General features: G+C 37.3%; 1 protein-coding gene across 1 annotated transcript; it reads right to left on the bottom strand.

Annotated features, from left to right (window-relative positions):
- Positions 1-1,516: 1,516 nt before the first annotated feature.
- On the bottom strand, positions 1,517-20,652 carry LOC133549173 (peroxisomal succinyl-coenzyme A thioesterase-like). The gene is made up of 10 exons (XM_061894344.1): positions 20,465-20,652; positions 12,326-12,510; positions 11,977-12,267; positions 11,748-11,917; positions 11,560-11,679; positions 11,423-11,493; positions 8,522-8,609; positions 6,809-6,889; positions 2,940-3,093; positions 1,517-2,875 (listed from the first exon to the last, which is right to left on the bottom strand). The coding sequence occupies exons 1-10, from the start codon at positions 20,488-20,490 to the stop codon at positions 2,748-2,750; spliced, it is 1,314 nt and encodes a 437-aa protein (XP_061750328.1). The 5' UTR covers positions 20,491-20,652; the 3' UTR covers positions 1,517-2,747.
- Between the last annotated feature and the right edge of the window lie 2 nt (positions 20,653-20,654).

Raw genomic sequence — 20,654 nt, 5'->3', positions numbered from 1 at the left:
GGCATATGCTAACTGTTAGCATGCTAATTTATTTTTGTCAATTATGCCGCCGTACACCACAGAGTCACATAACTTGGTATGTGGCATATGCTAACTGTTAGCATGCTAACTTATTTTTGTCAATTATGCCGCCGTACACCACAGAGTCACATAACTTGGTAGGTGACACTTGCTAGCTGTTAGCATGCTAACTTTTTTTTGGTCAATTTTGCCGCCGTTCACCACAGAGTCTCATAACTTGGTATGTGGCATATGCTAAGTGTTAGCATGCTAACTTTTTTTGGTCAATTTTGCCGCCGTCCACCACAGTCACATACCTTGGTATGTGACATATGCTAACTGTTGGTATGCTAACTTTTTTTGGGTCAGTTATGCCGATGTACACCACAGAGTCACATAACTTGGTAGGTGACACTTGCTAGCTGTTAGCATGCTAACTTTTTTTTGGTCAATTTTGCCGCCGTTCACCACAGAGTCTCATAACTTGGTATGTGGCATATGCTAAGTGTTAGCATGCTAACTTTTTTTGGTCAATTTTGCCGCCGTCCACCGCAGTCACATACCTTGGTATGTGACATATGCTAACTGTTGGTATGCTAACTTTTTTTTGGTCAATTATGCCGCCGTACACCACAGAGTCACATAACTTGGTATGTGGCATATGCTAACTGTTAGCATGCTAATTTATTTTTGTCAATTATGCCGCCGTACACCACAGAGTCACATAACTTGGTAGGTGACACTTGCTAGCTGTTAGCATGCTAACTTTTTTTTGGTCAATTTTGCCGCCGTTCACCAGAGTCTCATAACTTGGTATGTGGCATATGCTAAGTGTTAGCATGCTAATTTATTTTTGTCAATTATGCCTCCGTACACCACAGAGTCACATAACTTGGTATGTGGCATATGCTGACTGTTAGCATGCTAATTTATTTTTGTCAATTATGCCTCCGTACACCACAGAGTCACATAACTTGGTATGTGGCATATGCTGACTGTTAGCATGCTAATTTATTTTTGTCAATTATGCCGCCGTACACCACAGAGTCACATAACTTGGTAGGTGACACTTGTTAGCTGTTAGCATGCTAACTTTGTTTTGGTCAATTTTGTCACCGTACACCACAGTCACATACTTTGGTATGTGACATATGCTAACTGTTGGCATGCTAACTTTTTTTTTGTCAATTTTGCCGCTGTACACCACAGAGTCACATAACTTGGTATGTGGCATATGCTAATTGTAAGCCTGCTAACTTTTTTTTGTCAATTTTGCTGCCGTTCACCACAGAGTCACATAACTTGGTGTGTGACATGTGCTAACTGTTAGCATTCCAGCTTTTTTAGTTTATTTTGCATTCGAACGCTAACATAATAACTTTAGCCTGTTAACTTTTTTTTAACAAATTTTGCAGCCACAAAATGTCACATAACTTGGTATGTGACATATGCTAACTGTTAGCATGCTAACTTTTTTTTGTCAATTTTTCCGTCGTTCACCACAGAGTCACATAACTTGGTATGTGGCATATGCTAAGTGCAGGCATGCTAGCTTTTTTTTTTTTGTCAATTTTGCCGCCGTACACCACAGAGACACATAACTTGGTATGTGTCATATGCTAACTGCTAGCATGCTAACTTTTTTTGGTCAATTTTGCCGCCGTATACCACAGAGTCAAATAACTTGGTAAGTGACACTTGCTAACTGTTAGCATGCCAATGTTAGCATGCCAGCTTTTTTAGTTAATTTTGCATGCGTACGCCTCAGCGTCATATAAATTGGTACATGTCATGTACTAACTGTAAGGATGCTAACATAACATTAATATGCTAACTTTTTTAAGCAAATTTTGCCGCCATACACCACAGAGTCACATAACTTTGTTTGTGGCATATGCTAGCTGTTAGCATGCTAACTTTTTTTGGTCATTTTTGCCGCTGTACACCAGAGTCACATAACTTGCTATGTGACATATGCTAACTGTTAGCATGCTAACTTTTTTTGTTCAATTTTGCCACCGTTCACCAGAGTCATATAACTTTGTATGTGGCATATGCTAACTGTTAGCATGCTAACGTTTTTTTTTGTCAATTTTGCCGCTATACACAACAAAGTCACATAACTTGGTATGTGACATATGCTAACTGTTGGCATGCTACTTTTTTTTTTTGTCAATTTTGCCGCCGTTCACCAGAATCAACAAAACTTGGTATGTGGCATATGCTAACTGCTAGCATGCTAACTTTTTTTTGGGTCAATTTTGCCGCCGTACACCACAGAGTCACATAACTTGGTATGTGACATGTGCTAACTGTTAGCATGCTAACTTTTTTTTTGGTCAATTTTGCCGCCGTACACCACAGAGTCACATACCTTGGTAAGTGACACTTGCTAACTGTTAGCATGCTAATGTTAGCATGCCAGCTTTTTTAGTTAATTTTGCATGCGTACGCCTCAGCGTCATATACATTGGTACATGACACGTGCTAACTGTTAGGATGCTAATGTTAGCATGCCAGCTTTTTGATGTATTGCTAATGCTAAGGTTAGCACTTCAATTGGACTTGGGCACACACCATATTCATGTTGTTATTGTTATGTTCCCAATAAAGCCGACGTTTGATTGACGGAGTCTACAGGAAATGACCCTACTAAGATTGTTGTGGAGGATATAAACGACACCCCCTGCTGGTGAGAGGCCGCCTGTGCACGAAGGGCAGAAAGGACGTAAACGTCCGAACGCCACTCAGAGGTGCGACCTGGGCGGGGCCCCGCTGCGGTACAGATGCTCAAACAGGAAGTCCAGCGTCTTCTTCCAGGCGTCCTCCTGAGCGCGACTGTGCCACGCCGTCTGCCCGCCCCACAGCGCCAGGACTGCGGACACAAGACAAGGCGGGCGTGAAGTGCGTGGCGGAGGTGGAGGAGGACCACTACCTACAGGTGAAGGGGCGCTCGTGTCCCGCGAAGGCCGAGCGGAAGAAGCTGGCTCTGATGTGCGGCGAGTACGGGGGCTCGATCAGGTGACCGGCGTGCGGGTAGGACACCAGCGTCAGCATGTGACTGTTGCCCGCCCGCTCCATCATGGCCTTCATCTGCCGGATAACACACCTTTGTTATCCACCCTGTTTGTCCCTGCGGGGGGAGGGGGGACGCGAGCCGACAGACAGACGTCGTAACCTGCTGGAAATCATCCTGGTCATCCCCAAAACGCAACCACTATTTCCTCACTCCATTTTGGAAGTAACTAACTGACCGAATGACAAACTAACTAGTTAACCAACTGGCTAACGGACTGACTTGCTAACTAACCAACTGACTGAATGACAAACCAACTTGTTAACCAGCTGGCTGACTGCTTAATTAACCCACTGACTTACTGACAATTAACCAACAACAAACAAACAACCAAAAACCAAAATTAACCAACTGACTTACTGACAATTTAACCAAAACAAAACAAAACAAACAAAACGGAAAAAAAACAACAAAACAAAACAACAAACAAAACAAAAACAAAACTAACTAACTAGCTAAAAACTAGCTAACTAGTTAACAAACAAATTGACCGAATGACAAACTAACTAGTTAACCAATTGGCTTATGGACTGACTTGCTAACTAACCAACTGACTGAATGACAAACCAACTTGTTAACCAACTGGCTGACCGCTTAATTAACCAACTGACTTACTGACAATTAACCAACAACAAAACAAACAACCAAAAACTAAAATTAACCAACTGACTTACTGACAAACTAACCAAAACAAAACAAACAAACAAAACAAAACAAAATGAACAAAACAACAACTAAACGAACCAAAACAACAACAAAAACAAACAAAACAACAAACAAAACAAAACAAACTAACTAGCTAAAAACTAGCTAACTACTTAACAAACAAACTGACCGAATGACAAACTAACTAGTTAACCCACTGGCTAGTGGACTGACTTGCTAACTAACCAACTGACTGAATGACAAACCAACTTGTCAACCAACTGGCTTACTGCTTAATTAACCAACTGACTTACTGACAATTAACCAACAACAAAACAAACAAACAAAAACTAAAACAAAACAACAACAACAACAACAAAAAACCCAAAACAAAACAAACTAACTGGCTAACAACAAGCTAACTAGTTAACAAACAAACTGACTGAATGACAAACTAACCAGTTAACCCACTGGCTAACTGACTGACTTGCTAACTAACCAACTGACTTACTGGCAAACAAACTAGTTAACCAACTGGCTGACTGGTTAATTAACCCACTGACTTACTGACAAACTAACTAGTTAACAACCTAACTAACTGACTGACAGACTAACTAACAAACTGGCAAACAAACTAAAATATTGACAAACTCATTAACTGACTGACTACCTGAAAAACTTAATAATTAATCAAATAAAACTAACTAGTTAACCAGCAAATTAACTATTTAACCAAATAATTAATTAACTAACTAACTGACAAAAAAAACTAACTGGCTGTTAATTAACTGTTATATTTTATTCTAACAGGCTATTCTAACTGATAGAATGTCTAGCTTGTTTAGCATGTTTAGCACATTTAGCACGTATAGCACGTATAGCACGCTTAGAATGATTAGCACATTTAGCTCATTAAGCACATTTAGCTCATTAAGCACATTTAGCCCACCTAGCATGCTTAAAATGTTTACCACATAAAGCCCAATTAAAATTTTTAACACATTTACCACGTTTACAATGTTTAGCACATTTAGTACATTCAGCACAGTTAGCCCGTTTAGAATGTTTAGCACATTTAGCCCATTTAGCATGTTTAACGCATTTAGCCCGTTTAGAATGTTTAGCACATTTAGCCCATTTAGCATGTTTAACGCATTTAGCCCGTTTAGAATGTTTAGCACATTTAGCCCATTTAGCATGTTTAACGCATTTAGCCCGTTTAGAATGTTTAGCACATTTAGCCCATTTAGCATGTTTAACGCATTTAGCCCGTTTAGAATGTTTAGCACATTTAGCACATTCAGTTTGTTTAAAATATTTAGCACATTTAGTATGTTTAACGCATTTAGCACATTTCGAATGTTTTGCACATTTCGAATGTTTAGCACATGTAGCATGTTTATAATCTTTAGCACATTTAGAATGTTTAGCACATATTGCATGTTTAGAATCTTTAGCACATATAGCATGTTTAGAATGTTTAGCACATATAGCCCAATTACAATGTTTAACACATTTAACACGTTTACAATGTTTAGCACATTTAGTACATTTGACAGTTAGCCCGTTTAGAATGTTTAGCACAATTAGCCCATTTAGCATGTTTAACGCATTTAGCCCGTTTAGAATGTTTAGCACATTTAGCACATTTAAAATGTTTAGCACATTTAGCATGTTTAACGCATTTAGCCCGTTTAGAATGTTTAGCACATTTAGCACATTTAAAATGTTTAGCACATTTAGTATGTTTAACGCATTTAGCACATTTATAATGTTTAGCACATGTAGCATGTTTAGAGTCTTTAGCCTGTTTAGCATGTTTACAATGTTTAGCAGATATAGCATGTTTAGAATGTTTACCACATGTAGCCCAATTAACACATTTAGCATGTTTACAATGTTTAGCACATTTGGTACATTTAGCACAGTAAGCCCGTTTAGAATGTTTAGCACATTTAGCCCATTTAGCATGTTTATCGCATTTAGCTCGTTTCGAACGTTTAGCACATTTAGTATGTTTAACGCATTTAGCACATTTAGAATGTTTAGCACATTTAGAATGTTTATCACATGTAGCATGTTTAGAATCTTTAGCCCATTTAGCATGTTTAACGCATTTTGCCCGTTTAGAATGTTTAGCACATTCAGCACGTTTAAATTTTTTAGCCCATTTAGAATGTTTAGCACATGTAGCATGTTTAGAATCTTTAGCCCATTTAGCATGTTTAACACATTTTGCCCGTTTAGAATGTTTAGCACATTTAGCACGTTTAAAATGTTTAGCACATTTAGTATGTTTAACGAATTTAGCACATTTGGAATGTTTAGCACATTTAGAATGTTTAGCACATGTAGCATGTTTAGAATGTTTAGCACATTTAGCATGTTTAGAATGTTTAGCACATATAGCATGTTTAGAATGTTTAACACATTTAGCACGTTTACAATGTTTAGCACTTTTAGCACATGTACAATTAGGGCTTCACGGTGGAAGAGGGGTTAGTGCGTCTGCCTCACAATACGAAGGTCCTGCAGTCCTGGGTTCAAATCCAGGTTCGGGATATTTCTGTGTGGAGTTTGCATGTCCTCCCCGTGAATGCGTGGGTTCCCTCTGGGTACTCCGGCTTCCTCCCACTTCCAAAGACATGCACCTGGGGATAGGTTGATTGGCAACACTAAATTGGCCCTAGTGTGTGAAAGTGAATGTGAATGTTGTCTGTCTATCTGTGTTGGCCCTGCGATGAGGTGGCGACTTGTCCAGGGTGTACCCCGCCTTCCGCCCGATTGTAGCTGAGATAGGCGCCAGCGCCCCCCGCGACCCCGAAAGGGAATAAGCGGTAGAAAATGAATGGATGGATGGATGGACAATGTTTAGCACATTTAGCACATTTAGTACATTTAATGCATTTAGCCCGTTTAAAATGTTTAGCACATTTAGCACATTCAGCACGTTTAGAATGTTTAGCACATTTAGTATATTTAACGCATTTAGCACATTTAGAATGTTTAGCACATGTAGCAGTCAGTTGCTAAAGTCATGTGTGTTGTCTCTGCGGGTGGAGGCTGGCATAAAAGGTCACAGCTTACATCAGCAGCAGACTCCAGGCTGGCAAGGTTCTGGTCGTCCTGACCAACAATCAGCAGCAGGGGGCACTGCAGGCGTCCTACCTGCAACACACCTCTCTCATCATTTGTCATGTCCCACTGGGCCTGCTAATAGCTAGCATATCATTTGTTAATGTCACGCTAGGCGTGCTAACAGCTAGCATATCAATTGTCATGTCCCGTTAGGCGTGCTAACAGCTAGCATATCAATTGTCCATATCACGCTAGGCGTGTTTACAGCTAGCATATCAATTGTCATGTCCCGTTAGGCGTGCTAACAGCTAGCATATCAATTGTCCATATCACGCTAGGCTTGTTTACAGCTAGCATATAATTGTCCATTTTATGTTTGGAGTGCTAACAGCTAGCATAATCATTTGTCCATTTCACGCTAGGCGTGCTAACAGCTAGTATAAAAGTTGTCCATTTCACACTAGGCGTCCTAACAGCTAGCATATCAATTGTCCTTTTCACGCTATGCGTGCTAACAGTTAGCAAATAATTTGTCATTTTACGCGAAGCGCGCTAACAGCTAGCATATCATTTGTCCGTATCACACTAGGCGTGCTAACAGCTAGCAAATCAATTGTCCTTTTCACGCTATGCTTGCTAAAAGTTAGCAAATAATTTGTCATTTTACGCTAGGCGCGCTAACAGCTAGCATATAATTTGTCCGTATCACACTAGGCGTGCTAACAGCAAGCATATCAATTGTCCATTTCACTCTAAGCCTGCTAACAGCTAGCATATAATTTCTTCATTTCACGCTAGGCGTTCTAACAGCTAGCATATCATTTGTCATTTTACACTAGGCGCGTTAACAGCTAGCAAATCATTTATCATTTTATGCTAGGCGTGCTGACAGTTAGCATATCAATTGTCCTTTTCACGCTATGCGTGTTAACAGCTAGCATATCAATTGTCCTTTTCACGCTATACGTGCTAACAGCTACCAAATCATTTGTCATTTTACGCTAGGCGCACTAACAGCTAGCATATCATATGTCCATATCACACTAGGCATGCTAACAGCTAACATATCAATTGTCCTTTGCACGCTATGCGTGCTAACAGCTAGCAAATCATTTGTCATTTTACGCTAGGCTTGCTAACAGCTAGCAAATCATTTGTCATTTAATGCTAGGCGTGCAACAGCTAGCATATAAATTGTCCTTTTCACGCTATGAGTGCTAACAGCTAGCAAATAATTTTTCATTTTACGCTAGGTGCGCTAACAGCTAGCATATCATTTGTCCATATCACACTAGGCGTTCTAACAGCTAGCATATCATTTGTCCATATCACACTAGGCGTTCTAACAGCTAGCATATCAATTGTCCATTTCACTCTAAGCCTGCTAACAGCTAGCATATAATTTCTCCATATCACGCTAGGCGTGTTAACAGCTAGCATATCAATTGTCCTTTTCACGCTATGCGTGCTAACAGCTAGCAAATCATTTGTTATTTTACACTAGGCGTGCTAACAGCTAGCATATCAATTGTCATGTCCCGCTAGGCGTGCTTACAGCTAGCATATTATTTGTTAATGTCACGCCAGGTGTGCTAACAGCTAGCATTTCATTTATCCATGTCACGCTAAGCCTGCTAACAGTTAGCATATATTTTCTCCATACCACGCTAAACATGCTAACAGCTAGAAAATAATTTGTCCATGCATGGCTAGCATACTTACGTCCACCTTGAGGGCGGGGTCAGTGGGAAGCGGCAGCAAGACGTCACGAGATATCACCTCTTTGTGTTCGTTGTAGCGACATTTTGCGCTGCAAAGTGCAAACACACGTTAGCTGGTGTTGGTAGCCAAGCAAACGTACTGAAGGTCACAACTTCTACAGGCGCCAAGGTCTTGTTGGCTTAAAACTACAGAAGCTACAAGAAGGTCACACAAGAAACTTTTCATTTTGGACTTTTCCCCCTCTTATTATACAGTTAGCACCTTACTAGACTCTAATGATGAACACAGCTTGACCCTGGAACAGACTATTATTAGTATTCCAATGATCATGCTAAAAATTTTAAATCGTTGCAAAGTCAAATTCCTCCTTGATAACGTTAGTCCATGCTAGCATGCTAATGTTAGCATTTGGGTTAGCATTTGGGTTAGTTGTACATTTTGTTACTTGACCTGTGCTCACTGTTAGCGCATTAGCATACTAGCTTTTTTTTAACCATTTTACAGGATTACACATAAGAGTTGTATATTTTGCTACTTGACCTGTGCTAACTGGCTAGCCCTTTTGTGTTCATTTTGCAGATACAACCAACAGTCAAATATTTTGTTACTTGATGTGTGCTAACTGTCAGCATGTTAACATGCTAATGTTAGCGTGCTAGCCTTTTTTTGGTCAATTTGTCGATATACGCTTAAGAGTCAAATACTTTACTATATGTGTGCTAACTTTTAGCATGTTAGCATGCTAGCTGTTTTTTTTAATTATTTTGCTGGTATACACCTAAGTGTCGATTTTTTTCTTCCTTGACATTTGCTAAATGATAGCGTGTTGACATGCTAATGTTAGCATGCCAGACTTTTGGGGTCATTTTGTCGGTATACACCTAAGAGTAAAGTACTTTACCTGATGTGTGCTAACTGTTAGCATGCTAATAGGCTAACATTAGAATGCTAGCTGTTTTTTGGATTAATTTGCTGGTATACACCCAAGAGTTAAATATTGTTTTCCTACTCTATGTGTGCTAACTGTTAGCATGTTAGCATGCTGGCCTTTTTTGATCCTTTTGTCCGTATACGCCTAGGGGTAAAATCATTGACTTGATGTGTATTAAATGTTAACATGCTAAATGTTTTTTGGATTATTTTGCTGGTATACACTTAAGAGTCAATTATTTTCTTCCTTGACGTTTGCTAACTGCTAGTGCTTTGACATGCTAATGTCAGCATGCTAGCCTTTTTTGGTCATTTTGTTGGCATACGCCTGAGATTAAAATACTTAACTCTATGTGTGCTAACTGTTAGCATGTTAGCAGGCCGGCCTTTTTTTGGTCTTTTGTCGGTATACGCCTCAGGGTAAAATTCTTTACTTTGTGTGTGCTAACTGCTAGCATGCTAATATGCTAACATTAGCATGCTAGCTGTTTTTTGGATTATTTTGCTGGTATACACCGAAGAGTCAATATTCGCTTCCTTGATGTTTGCTAACTGCTAGCGCATTGACATGCTAATGTTAGCATACCAGCCTTTTTTGGTTATTTTGTCGTTATACGCCGGAGAGTAAAATATTTTACCCTAAGTGTGCTAACTGTTAGCATGTTAGCATGTGAGCATTTGTTGGTCATTTTGTCAGTATACGCCTAGGGGTAAAATTCTTCACTTGGTGTGTGCTAACCGTTAGCATGCTAACAGGCTAATGTTAGCATGCTAGCTGTTTTTTGGATTATTTTGCTGGTATACACTTAAGAGTCAATTATTTTCTTTCTTGACGTTTGCTAACTGCTAGCGCATTGAGAGGCTAATGCTTGCATGCTAGCCTTTTTTGGTCATTTTGTCGGTATATGTCTAAGAGTAAAATACTTTACTCCATGTGTGCTAACTGTTAGCATGTTAGTATGCTAGCTGTTGTTTGGATTATTTTGCTGGTATACACCTAAGAGTCAATTATTTTCTTCCTTGATGTTTGCTAACTGCTAGCGCATTGACATGCTAAAGTCAGAATGCTAGCCTTTTTTTGTCATTTTGTTGGTATATGCCTAAGAGTAAAATACTTTACTCCATGTGTACTAACTGTTAGCATGTTAACATGCCATCTTTTTTATACACCCAAGAGTCAATTATTTTCTTCCTTTACTTTTGCTAGCTGCTAGCGCGTTGACATGCTAATGTTAGCATGCTAGCCTTTTTTTGGTCATTTTGTCAATGTACGCCCATGAGTAAAAACTCTATGTGTGCTAACTGTTAGCATGTTAGCTGGGTTTTTTTGGATTATTCTAAGAGTCTATTTTTTTCCCCCCTTGACGTTTGCTAACTGCTTGCGCGTTGACATGCTAATTTTAGCATGCTATCCTTTTTTGGTAATTTTGTCGATGTACGCTTAAGAGTAAAGACTATCTGTGCTAACTGTTAGCATGTTAGCTGTTTTTTGGATTATATTGCTGGTATACACCTAAGAGTCTATTTTTCCCCCCCTTGACGTTTGCTAACTGCTTGCGCGTTGACATGCTAATTTTAGCATGCTATCCTTTTTTGGTAATTTTGTCGATGTACGCTTAAGAGTAAAGACTATCTGTGCTAACTGTTAGCATGTTAGCTGTTTTTTTTTTGGATTATTCTAAGAGTCTATTTTTTCCCCCCTTGACGTTTGCTAACTGCTCGCGCGTTACCATGCTAATTTTAGCACGCTAGCCTTTTTTGGTAATTTTGTCCGTACACGCCGAGGGGTAAAATCCTTTCCCTTATGTGTGCTAACTGTTTGCATGTTAACAGGCTAATGTTAGCATGCTAGCTGTTTTGGGATTTTTGTCCTGGTATAGGAAAGTTCTATATTTAGTCGATGCTATCTGATTAGCGTGCTAACTGCTAATATTTAATTTGTGCGTATGTGTGCAACCAAACTAGCCTTACTTGTTCCAGTAATCAAAGGTTCCTGTGGGCGGCATGACGTGAGTCCCGCTGACGCACACCAAACACCGGGGCTGCCAAAATAAAAGCACAACGACTAGCATATTTCAGGTTAGCGTTAGCATTAGCACAGGTGGCACCTTCACGCTTGAGGCTTGGACGGCGATTTTCAGGCAGACGCCACTGCCCAGGCAGAGGCCCACCAGGGCCACCCTGCTGCCAAGCACCTGGGGATGTTCCTGCAGGACTCTCAGCGCCGCCTGCAGGAGGAAAACCCACCGTCAATCAAACCTTTTCCTCGCCTCCGAGACTAGTCCTCGCCGCGCACCTGGAAGTAGGAGTCGTCCACCATCTTGCCCGTCTCCTGGCTGACCCTGGGGCTCAGGTAGTTGAGGGCCATGGAGGCGAAGCCGTGGGAGGCGAGCAACGCGGAACGGTACTCCACGAGACCTCCTCCGCCCCCCCACAGGTCCAAGACTCCGGGGAAAGGTCCGGGTCCTTTTGGGGTGACAAATTGAACAGGGTGGACCCTCTGGATGTTGTTGAGGGGGTCCTACCTGAGGGCAGGAAGAGGGTCGCAGACAGTCCGTCCGTCGTGACGGGGATCCGGCGGACGCCGGGCGCCATGTACCAGCGCTCCACCGCCTGGGAGGCCAGCGCCACCTGGTCCAGGAAGCCCTGAGTGCCGTGACCCCGCCGCACGGAGATGGTCACCTCCATGGGGATCTCCACCTTCATTTTCCGCATCCTGAGTCCAGGTCGGCTGCCCGGAACCGGTCTGAGGCTCCACAGGAGACCCATGGGCTCCAGTCCCGAGTACGTTCCCCCCAGGCTCACATCCTTGGAAACTGCAGAGACAAACAAAGATCTGGGGCTCCAAGGTGCGTCCCTGGGAGGACCACGTACCGTCCACGGAGCCGCCGGCGTCGGACACGTAGTGAGCGAACGCCTCCCAGCCGTGTCCGTCCTCGCTGCGGTGGAAGGCGTGGACGGTGAGCTGGACGCCGGGGGGCGCGTTCTGGACCAGGATGACGAACTTCTCGTCCACCAGGCCTCTGGACGGACGGACCGACAGCTTGACCGCGTCCGTGCTGGAACGGGCCGAGCGGGAGCGTTAAAAAAGAGGCCGGGCCAGCACATGTGGGAGAGTGGCCGTGCGCAACCCGAGGGTCCCTGGTTCAATTCCCACCTTATACCAACCTCGTCACGTCCGTTGTGTCCTTGAGCAAGACACTTCACCCTTGCTCCTGATGGGTGCTGGTTGGCGCCTTGCATGGCAGCTCCCTCCATCAGTGTGTGAATGTGTGTGTGAATGGGTAAATGTGGAAGTAGTGTCAAAGCGCTTTGAGTACCTTGAAGGTAGAAAAGCGCTATACAAGTACAACCCATCCATCCATCCATTATTTACATCACACCGCTCACTAGTGCCCCCTGAGGGGAAAGTGGGTATTGCTGTGCTGAATTGGTCCAATGGGACATGTGAGAAATAAATGAATATTTAAATATCACATTAATTGATTATGCTATTGATTATTTTATGATTTGATTATTAATTGAATTATTTTAAGTATTAGAAAACAATTAATAATTTCATTAATTATTTCCCTAATTAAGTCTATATTTTAACAGTTTGTTTAATCATGTCAAGGCTTTAAATAACTATTTTACTATGTAATTAATTCATAATTTATTTATTTCATTAATTTTGCAAATGTTTCAAGATTTAAATAAACATTTTATAATATCCATCCATCCATCCATCCATTTTCTACCGCTTATTCCTTTTTGGGGTTGCGGGGGGCGCTGGTGCCTATCTCAGCTACAATTGGGCGGAAGGCGGCGTACACCCTGGACAAGTGGCCATCTCATCGCAGGGCGCATTTTAAAATATTACTTTACAATTTGATTAATTATTTCACCATCCATCCATCCATTTTCTACCGCTTATTCCCTTTTGTAGTCGCAGGCGCCTATCTCAGCTACAATCGGGCGGAAGGCGGCGTACACCCTGGACAAGTCGCCAGCTCATCGCAAGGCACATTTTAAAATATTACTTCACAATTTGATTAATTATTTCACCATCCATCCATCCATTTCCTACCGCTTATTCCCTTTGGGGTGGCGGGGGGCGCTGGTGCCTATCTCAGCTACAATTGGGCGGAAGGCGGCGTACACCCTGGACAAGTCGCCACCTCATCGCAGGGCACATTTTACAATATTACTTACCAATTTGATTAATTATTTCACTAATTACTTCGATATTGAAACATATTTCATTGTTTAATTATGTCAAGGTTTTAAATAATTATTTTACTGTGTAATTAATTGATAATTTAATAATGTCATGATTTTATAATTGTTTCTTGATTTAACAAATTAGTTAAATATTTATACAACATCATGTTAGATCCGCTCGACATCCATTGCTTTCGGGGGGTGTTGCCCACATATGCGGTCCTCTCCAAGGTTTCTCATAGTCATCATTGTCGACGTCCCACTGGGGTGAGTTTTTCCTTGTCTGTATGTGGGCTCTACCGAGGATGTCGTTGTGGTTTGTGCAGCCCTTTGAGACACTTGTGATTTAGGGCTGTATAAATAAACATTGATTGATTGATTGATCAAAGATTTAAAAATGTTACAATTATTTAAAGATTTAAATAAAAATGTTACAATTTAATTACTTCACAATTTGATTAATTGTTTCGCTAGATACTTCGTTATTTATACATATTTTATTCTTTAATTATGTCAACATTTTAATCAATTATTCAACTATGTAATTAATTCATAATAATATTATGTCATGATTTCATACATTTTTTCGTGATTTAAGAAATTATTTAATCATTTCCTGATTTAATGATCTAGTTCATATTATATTGATTTAAGGATTTCATTAATTATTTTACTGTTTAATTATAACATTATTTCTTGATTCAATATGTTTTTCAGAGTTTAATTATTTCATGATATAATTATTTTTGCTATCATTTCAAGATTTGAATAATAATTTAACAATGTAATTGCTTCACAATTTGATTAATTATTTGACTAATTTCTTCTATAGTTAAACATATTTTATTGTTTAATTATGTCAAGGCTTTAATTAAATAGTTTACGATGTAATTTATTCATGATTTAACTATGTCGTGATTTCATTATTTCTTTCATGATTTAACAAATTATTTCATAACTTAATCATTTCATGATTTCGTTAATTATTCCATAATTTGCTTATTTATTTCACGTTATAATGATGTCATAATTTTTTTCTCCTGTTTAATTAGTGCATCATTTCTTTATTTAATATTGCTTTCATAGTTTATTTATTTCATATTATTTTGCTATGTAATAAGTTTGTGATTCAATTTATCATTCCACTATGTAATTACTTCATGATCTAATTAAATATCCTACAATTAAAATATTGTATGATTTCACTATTTAATTAGTTCATTATTTTATGATGCAATTGATTATTTAATAATGTATTTATTACATGATTTCACTATTTAATTTGGTCAAGATTATTTATTTCACGATTCAATTGTTTCACGCTTTAATTAATTACTCCAGTATTTAGTTATTTCATAATTCAATTAAGTATTGTTTAATTATTACATTTATTTTTTCGTGATTCAATTATTTCATTAATTATTTAATCCTTTCACTATTTAATTAGTTTGTGTTTTAATGATTTAATTAAATATTTAATCATGTATTTATTTAATTTGACTGTTTTATTAGTTCATGATTTTATTTATTTCATCATATAATTATTTCATAATTAAACTGCTTCATGATTTAATTATTACTCTACTATTTAGTTATTTCATGATGTAATTCATTATTTCACTATTTAATTATTCCATACATTTTTTTCTTAAGGTAACTATTTCATGAATTATTATCATTAAACTATTTATTTTTTGCATGATTTAATTAGATCGATTGCATACTAATATTTTCATATTTAATTAATCGTTATTGACTTAATAATTTAATGTGTGTCATCACTTTTTGGAATTGATTTCATCTGTCAAAATCAGCCGTCAAAGTCAGTGGGCGGGTCTAACACCTGATTGGTCAATCAGCACTCCCATTAATCGGACCAAGAGAATTGTTGAAGTTCTGGTCGATATATTGGTGGCAAAGAACGTAAATAACTTCACATCTGTTATAAATTCCTCTACTTTAACAGCTACATAATCTGGTTGAGCAGGTTTTACTTCCAAATCATCCACAAGGTCGAAAATATCTGCCAGCAACTCCCCAAAAAGTACGAGGATATCTCTTTTGAGCTGTCATGTTTACAAAAGAGCAGTCATTTGATTGGACGAGATCCCCACTAGGCCCGCCTACAGATTTTGATTGGACTAAATTCCTGTATGTCCCGCCCCCTTGCTATGACTGATCAATACATTTATGAAGAGCTGACACACATTATAAATATATATATATTATAAATATAAATATTAAATCATATTTTGATCGGTGAAATGATTAAAACAAGAAATAATTTATCAAACAATGCAATATTTAAATCCATTTATAAATATGTCTTCAATAAGTCTGCCTTGTTTTATTGACTATTGGTCTTCAAAATGCGGGAAATTGAACATTACAAGTCGTTCATCTGTGGTGAGTTCATGCGTGTAGGAATTCCCAGACTTGTGTCAATGTTTCATGGTAATAAGTCAATCATTAAGACTGGGATTTAAAAACCGCTCAGGTTGTTCTTGTTCCGTCCTCACATGACCCCTCAAAGAAAACATTCCTCGATGATTTGCTCAATTTAGCATTTTTGAATTATGCAAACTTCTCTTATATTAGCATGCTAATGTTAGCATGCTAACATTTTGGCTAGTTTTGTTTTTTTTGCTAATTTCCATTGTTTGAACCTAAAAATCCAGTTTTTTGGTACTTCTCACCATATTAAAGGAATGCTAACATTTCTTATGTTAGCATGCTTATGTTAGCATGCTAACATTTTGGCAAGCTTTTTCGCTGATTTCCAGTGTTTAAACTTAAAAATCAGAATTTTTGGTACTTGGCGTCATCTTCGAAGTATGCTAACGTCTCCTATGTTAAAAAAATATATATATCTACTGAAATTTGAAATGTACTTAAAAATATGTACTAAAAAACTTCTTGCACATTTTAAGTATATTTAAAGTATATTTCATATTTTAGTCAAAAATGTGAAATATATCTGAAAAAAATTGTACCAAAAATGTTACTGCATATTTTAAAGTATAATTCACATTTTTGCCTAAAATGTGAAATATACTTTAAAAAATATGTACTAAAATGTGGAATATACTTTAAATATACTTAATTTAAAGTATATTTCACATTTTAGATAAAAATGTTAAATATACTTTTTAAAAAGTATGTACTAAAATGTGAAATATACTTGAAAAATTAGTACTAAAATTCTAGTACATATTTTAAAGTATATTTCACATTTTTGTGTACAATGTGAAATATACTTTAAAAAATATTTACTAAAATGTGAAATATACTTTAAATTTAAATAGTTTAAAGTATATTTCACATTTTAGTCAAAAATGTTTAAATTCTTTAAAAATGTGTATTAAAATTTGAAATATACTTAAAACATACTTAATTTAAAGTATATTTCACATTTTAGTCAAAAATGTGAAATATACTTTTTAAAATTATGTAGTAAAATATGAAATATACTTTAAATATACGTAATTTAAAGTATATTTCACATTTTAGTCAAAAATGTGAAATATACTTTTTAAAATTATGTACTAAAATGTGAAATATACTTTAAAAATACTTAATTTAAAGTGTATTTCACGTTTGAGTCAAAAATGTGAAATATACTTTTTAAAATTATGTAGTAAAATATGAAATATACTTTAAATATACTTAATTTAAAGTATATTTCACATTTTAGTCAAAAATGTGAAATATACTTTTTAAAATTATGTACTAAAATGTGAAATATACTTTAAAAATACTTAATTTAAAGTATATTTCACATTTTAGTTAAAAATGTGAAATATACTTTTTAAAAATGTGTGCTAAAATTTGAAATATACTTAAACAACATGTACAAAAACGTTGATGCATATTTTAGGTTTATTTAAAGTATATTTCACATTTTAGACTTAGATTTTAGAATGTGGACTATGCTTTTAAAAATATGTCCTAAAATTTTAAATATACTTCTAAAAATAAATGTACTATAATGTTAATATATATTTTAGGTGTAGTTAAAGTATATTTCACATTTTCAGACTAGCATTTTTTTCTAGCTTTTTCGCTAAATTCCATTGTTTAAACCTAAAAATCCTAGTTTTTGGTAGTTGGCGCCATCTTGGAAGTATGCTAACATCTATTGTATTAACATACTGAGGTTAGCTTGCTAACATTTTTTGCACATTTTTTTTTTAGCTAATTGTGTATGTTTAAACCTAAAAATTATGATTTCTGGTACTTGGCATCATCTTCGAAGTATGCTAACGTCTCCTATATTAGCATGCTGATTTTAGCAGGCAAACATTTTTGCTTTTTTTCCCCGCTAAATTCCAGTGTATAAACCTACAAATCATGGTTTTTGGCACCTGGCGTCATCTTCGAAGTATGCCAACGTCTGTTATATTAGCATTCTAATGTTAGCATGCTAACGCTTTATGCCAGTTTACTCGCCAATTCTACATGTTTACACCAATAAATGGTGTAAATCCGATCTCGTGCTAGCATAACTAGCGGTTTCTACTAGCTTTTTCGCCAATGTTGTATGTTTTTACCCGAAAATCATAGTTTTTGGTACCTGGCGCTACCTTGGAAGTATGCCAACGTCTCATATTAACGTTTTAAGCTAGCTTTTTAGCTCATTTTGAATGGTTACTCCTAAAAACCATGGATTTGAATACTTGGTGCCATCTTTGAAGTCTGCTAACATCTCCTATATTAGCATGCTTATGTTAGCATGCTAAAGTTTCAGCTCATTTTGTATGCTTACACCTAAAAACCATGAATTTGGATACTCGGTGCCATCTTGAAAGTATGCTAACATCTCTTGTATTAACATACTAACGTTAGCTTGCTAACTTTTTTTGCTAGCTTGTTTTTTCAGCAAACGGTGTATGCTTAAACCTAAAAAAAAATATGATTTGTGATACTTGGCGTCATCTTGGAAATTTGCCAACCTCTCAAATTTGCATGCTAACGTTTCAGCTCATTTTGTATGCATACACCTAAAAATCATGAATTTTGATACTCGGTGCCATCTTGGAAGTATGCTAACGTTTCTTGTATTAAAATACTAACATTAGCTTGCTAACATTTTTTTGGCTAATTGTGTAGTTTAAACCTAAGAAATATGATTTTTGATACTTGGCATCATCTTGGGAATTTGCCAACCTCTACAATTAGCATGCTAATGTTAGCATGCTAACATTTCAGGCCAGCTCTTTAGCTCATTTTGTATGCTTACACCTAAAAACTATGAATTTGGATGATCGGTGCCATCTTGGAAGTATAATAACGTCTCTTGTATTAACATACTAACGTTAGCTTGCTGACTTTTTTGCTAGCTTGTTTTTTTTGCTAACTGTGTATGTTCAAACCTAAAAAAATATTTTTTTTGATACTTGGCGTCATCTAGGAAATTTGCCAACCTCTCAAATTAGCATGCTAATGTTAGAATGCTGACGTTTCAGCTCATTTTGTATGCTTACACCTAAAAACCATGAATTTGGATACTCGGTGCCATCTTGGAAGTATGCTAACGTCTCTTGTATTAAAATATTAACATTAGCTTGCTAACCTATTTTGCTTTTGGCTGGCTAACTTTTTTTTTTTTAGCTAATTGTGTAGTTTGAACCTAAAAAATATGATTTTTGATACTTGGCATCATCTTGGAAATTTGCGAACCTCTACAATTAGCATGCTAATGTTAGCATGCTAACGTTTCAGGCCAGCTCTTTATCTCATTTTTGCTTACACCTAAAAACCATGAATTTGGATGATTGGTGCCATCTTGGAAGTATGCTAACGTCTCTTGTATAAAATACTAACTTTAGCTTTCTAACTTTTTTTGCTAACTTTTTTTTAGCTAACTGTGTATGTTTAAACTTAAAAAAAAAGATTTTTGGTACTTGGCGTCATCTTGGAAATTTGCCAACCTCTCAAATTAGCATGCTAATGTTAGCATGCTAAAGTTTCAGCTCATTTTGTATGCTTACACCTAAAAACCATGAATTTTGATACTCGGTGCCATCTTGAAAGTATGCTAACATCTCTTGTATTAACATACTAACATTAGCTTGCCAACTTTTTTTGATGGCTTGTTTTTTCAGCTAACGGTGTATGCTTAAACCTAAAAAAAATATGATTTTTGATACTTGGCGTCAACTTGGAAATTGGCCAACCTCTCAAATTAGCATTCAGCTCGTTTTGTATGTTTACACCTAAAAACCATGAATTTGGTTACTCGGTGCCATCTTGGAAGTATGCTAACGTCTCTTGTATTAAAATACTAACGTTAGCTTGCTGACTTTTTTTTTTAGCCAACTGTGTATGTTTAAACTTAAAAAAACATGATGTTTGATACTTGGCGTCATCTTGGAAATTTGCCAACCTCTCAAATTAGCATGCTAATGTTAGCATGCTAACATTTCAGCTCATTTTACACTGAAAAACCATGAATTTGGATACTTGGCGCCATCTTGGAAGTATATCAACGTCTCATACTAACATTTTAAGCTAGCTTTTTAGCTAATTTTATTCGGTTACTCACTAAAACTATGGATTCGGATACTCTGCGCTATCTTAAAAGGTATGACAGCCTTCAAGGACCCCGGCCAGAGGTTCAGGGCACAGATAGCTGGACCTGGGGTGCTGAATTTTTCACGTGAATGACAATAAAATGTTGTATTAGGACAAATTGTTTGTATTAGCACAATTTAGCTCCATGACAAGCAGCAGGAAAAACACAAACTTTTTAAATATAACTCCTAAAAACACAACAAATTGAAAGGTATAATGACAAAAAGTAGAACTTACTGCTGGTGGTGTCTCCTGGCGTCCATTCTGGATCCGTGTGTCAAACTAATGCATCTGAGATGAAGAGGAGGAGGATTATTGGACCACCAACAAGGACACTTCCTAAAAAAAAAAAGGAGGGCTCCTCCCCCAGAGGGTACTTCTCAGGTCAGACACAAGATGGCGCCATGGGACAAGAGGCAGCATTGAG

Source organism: Nerophis ophidion, linkage group LG03 (assembly GCF_033978795.1).
Source record: "Nerophis ophidion isolate RoL-2023_Sa linkage group LG03, RoL_Noph_v1.0, whole genome shotgun sequence".
Lineage (NCBI taxonomy): Eukaryota > Metazoa > Chordata > Actinopteri > Syngnathiformes > Syngnathidae > Nerophis > Nerophis ophidion.
This window is presented reverse-complemented; position numbering and strand designations above follow the sequence as displayed.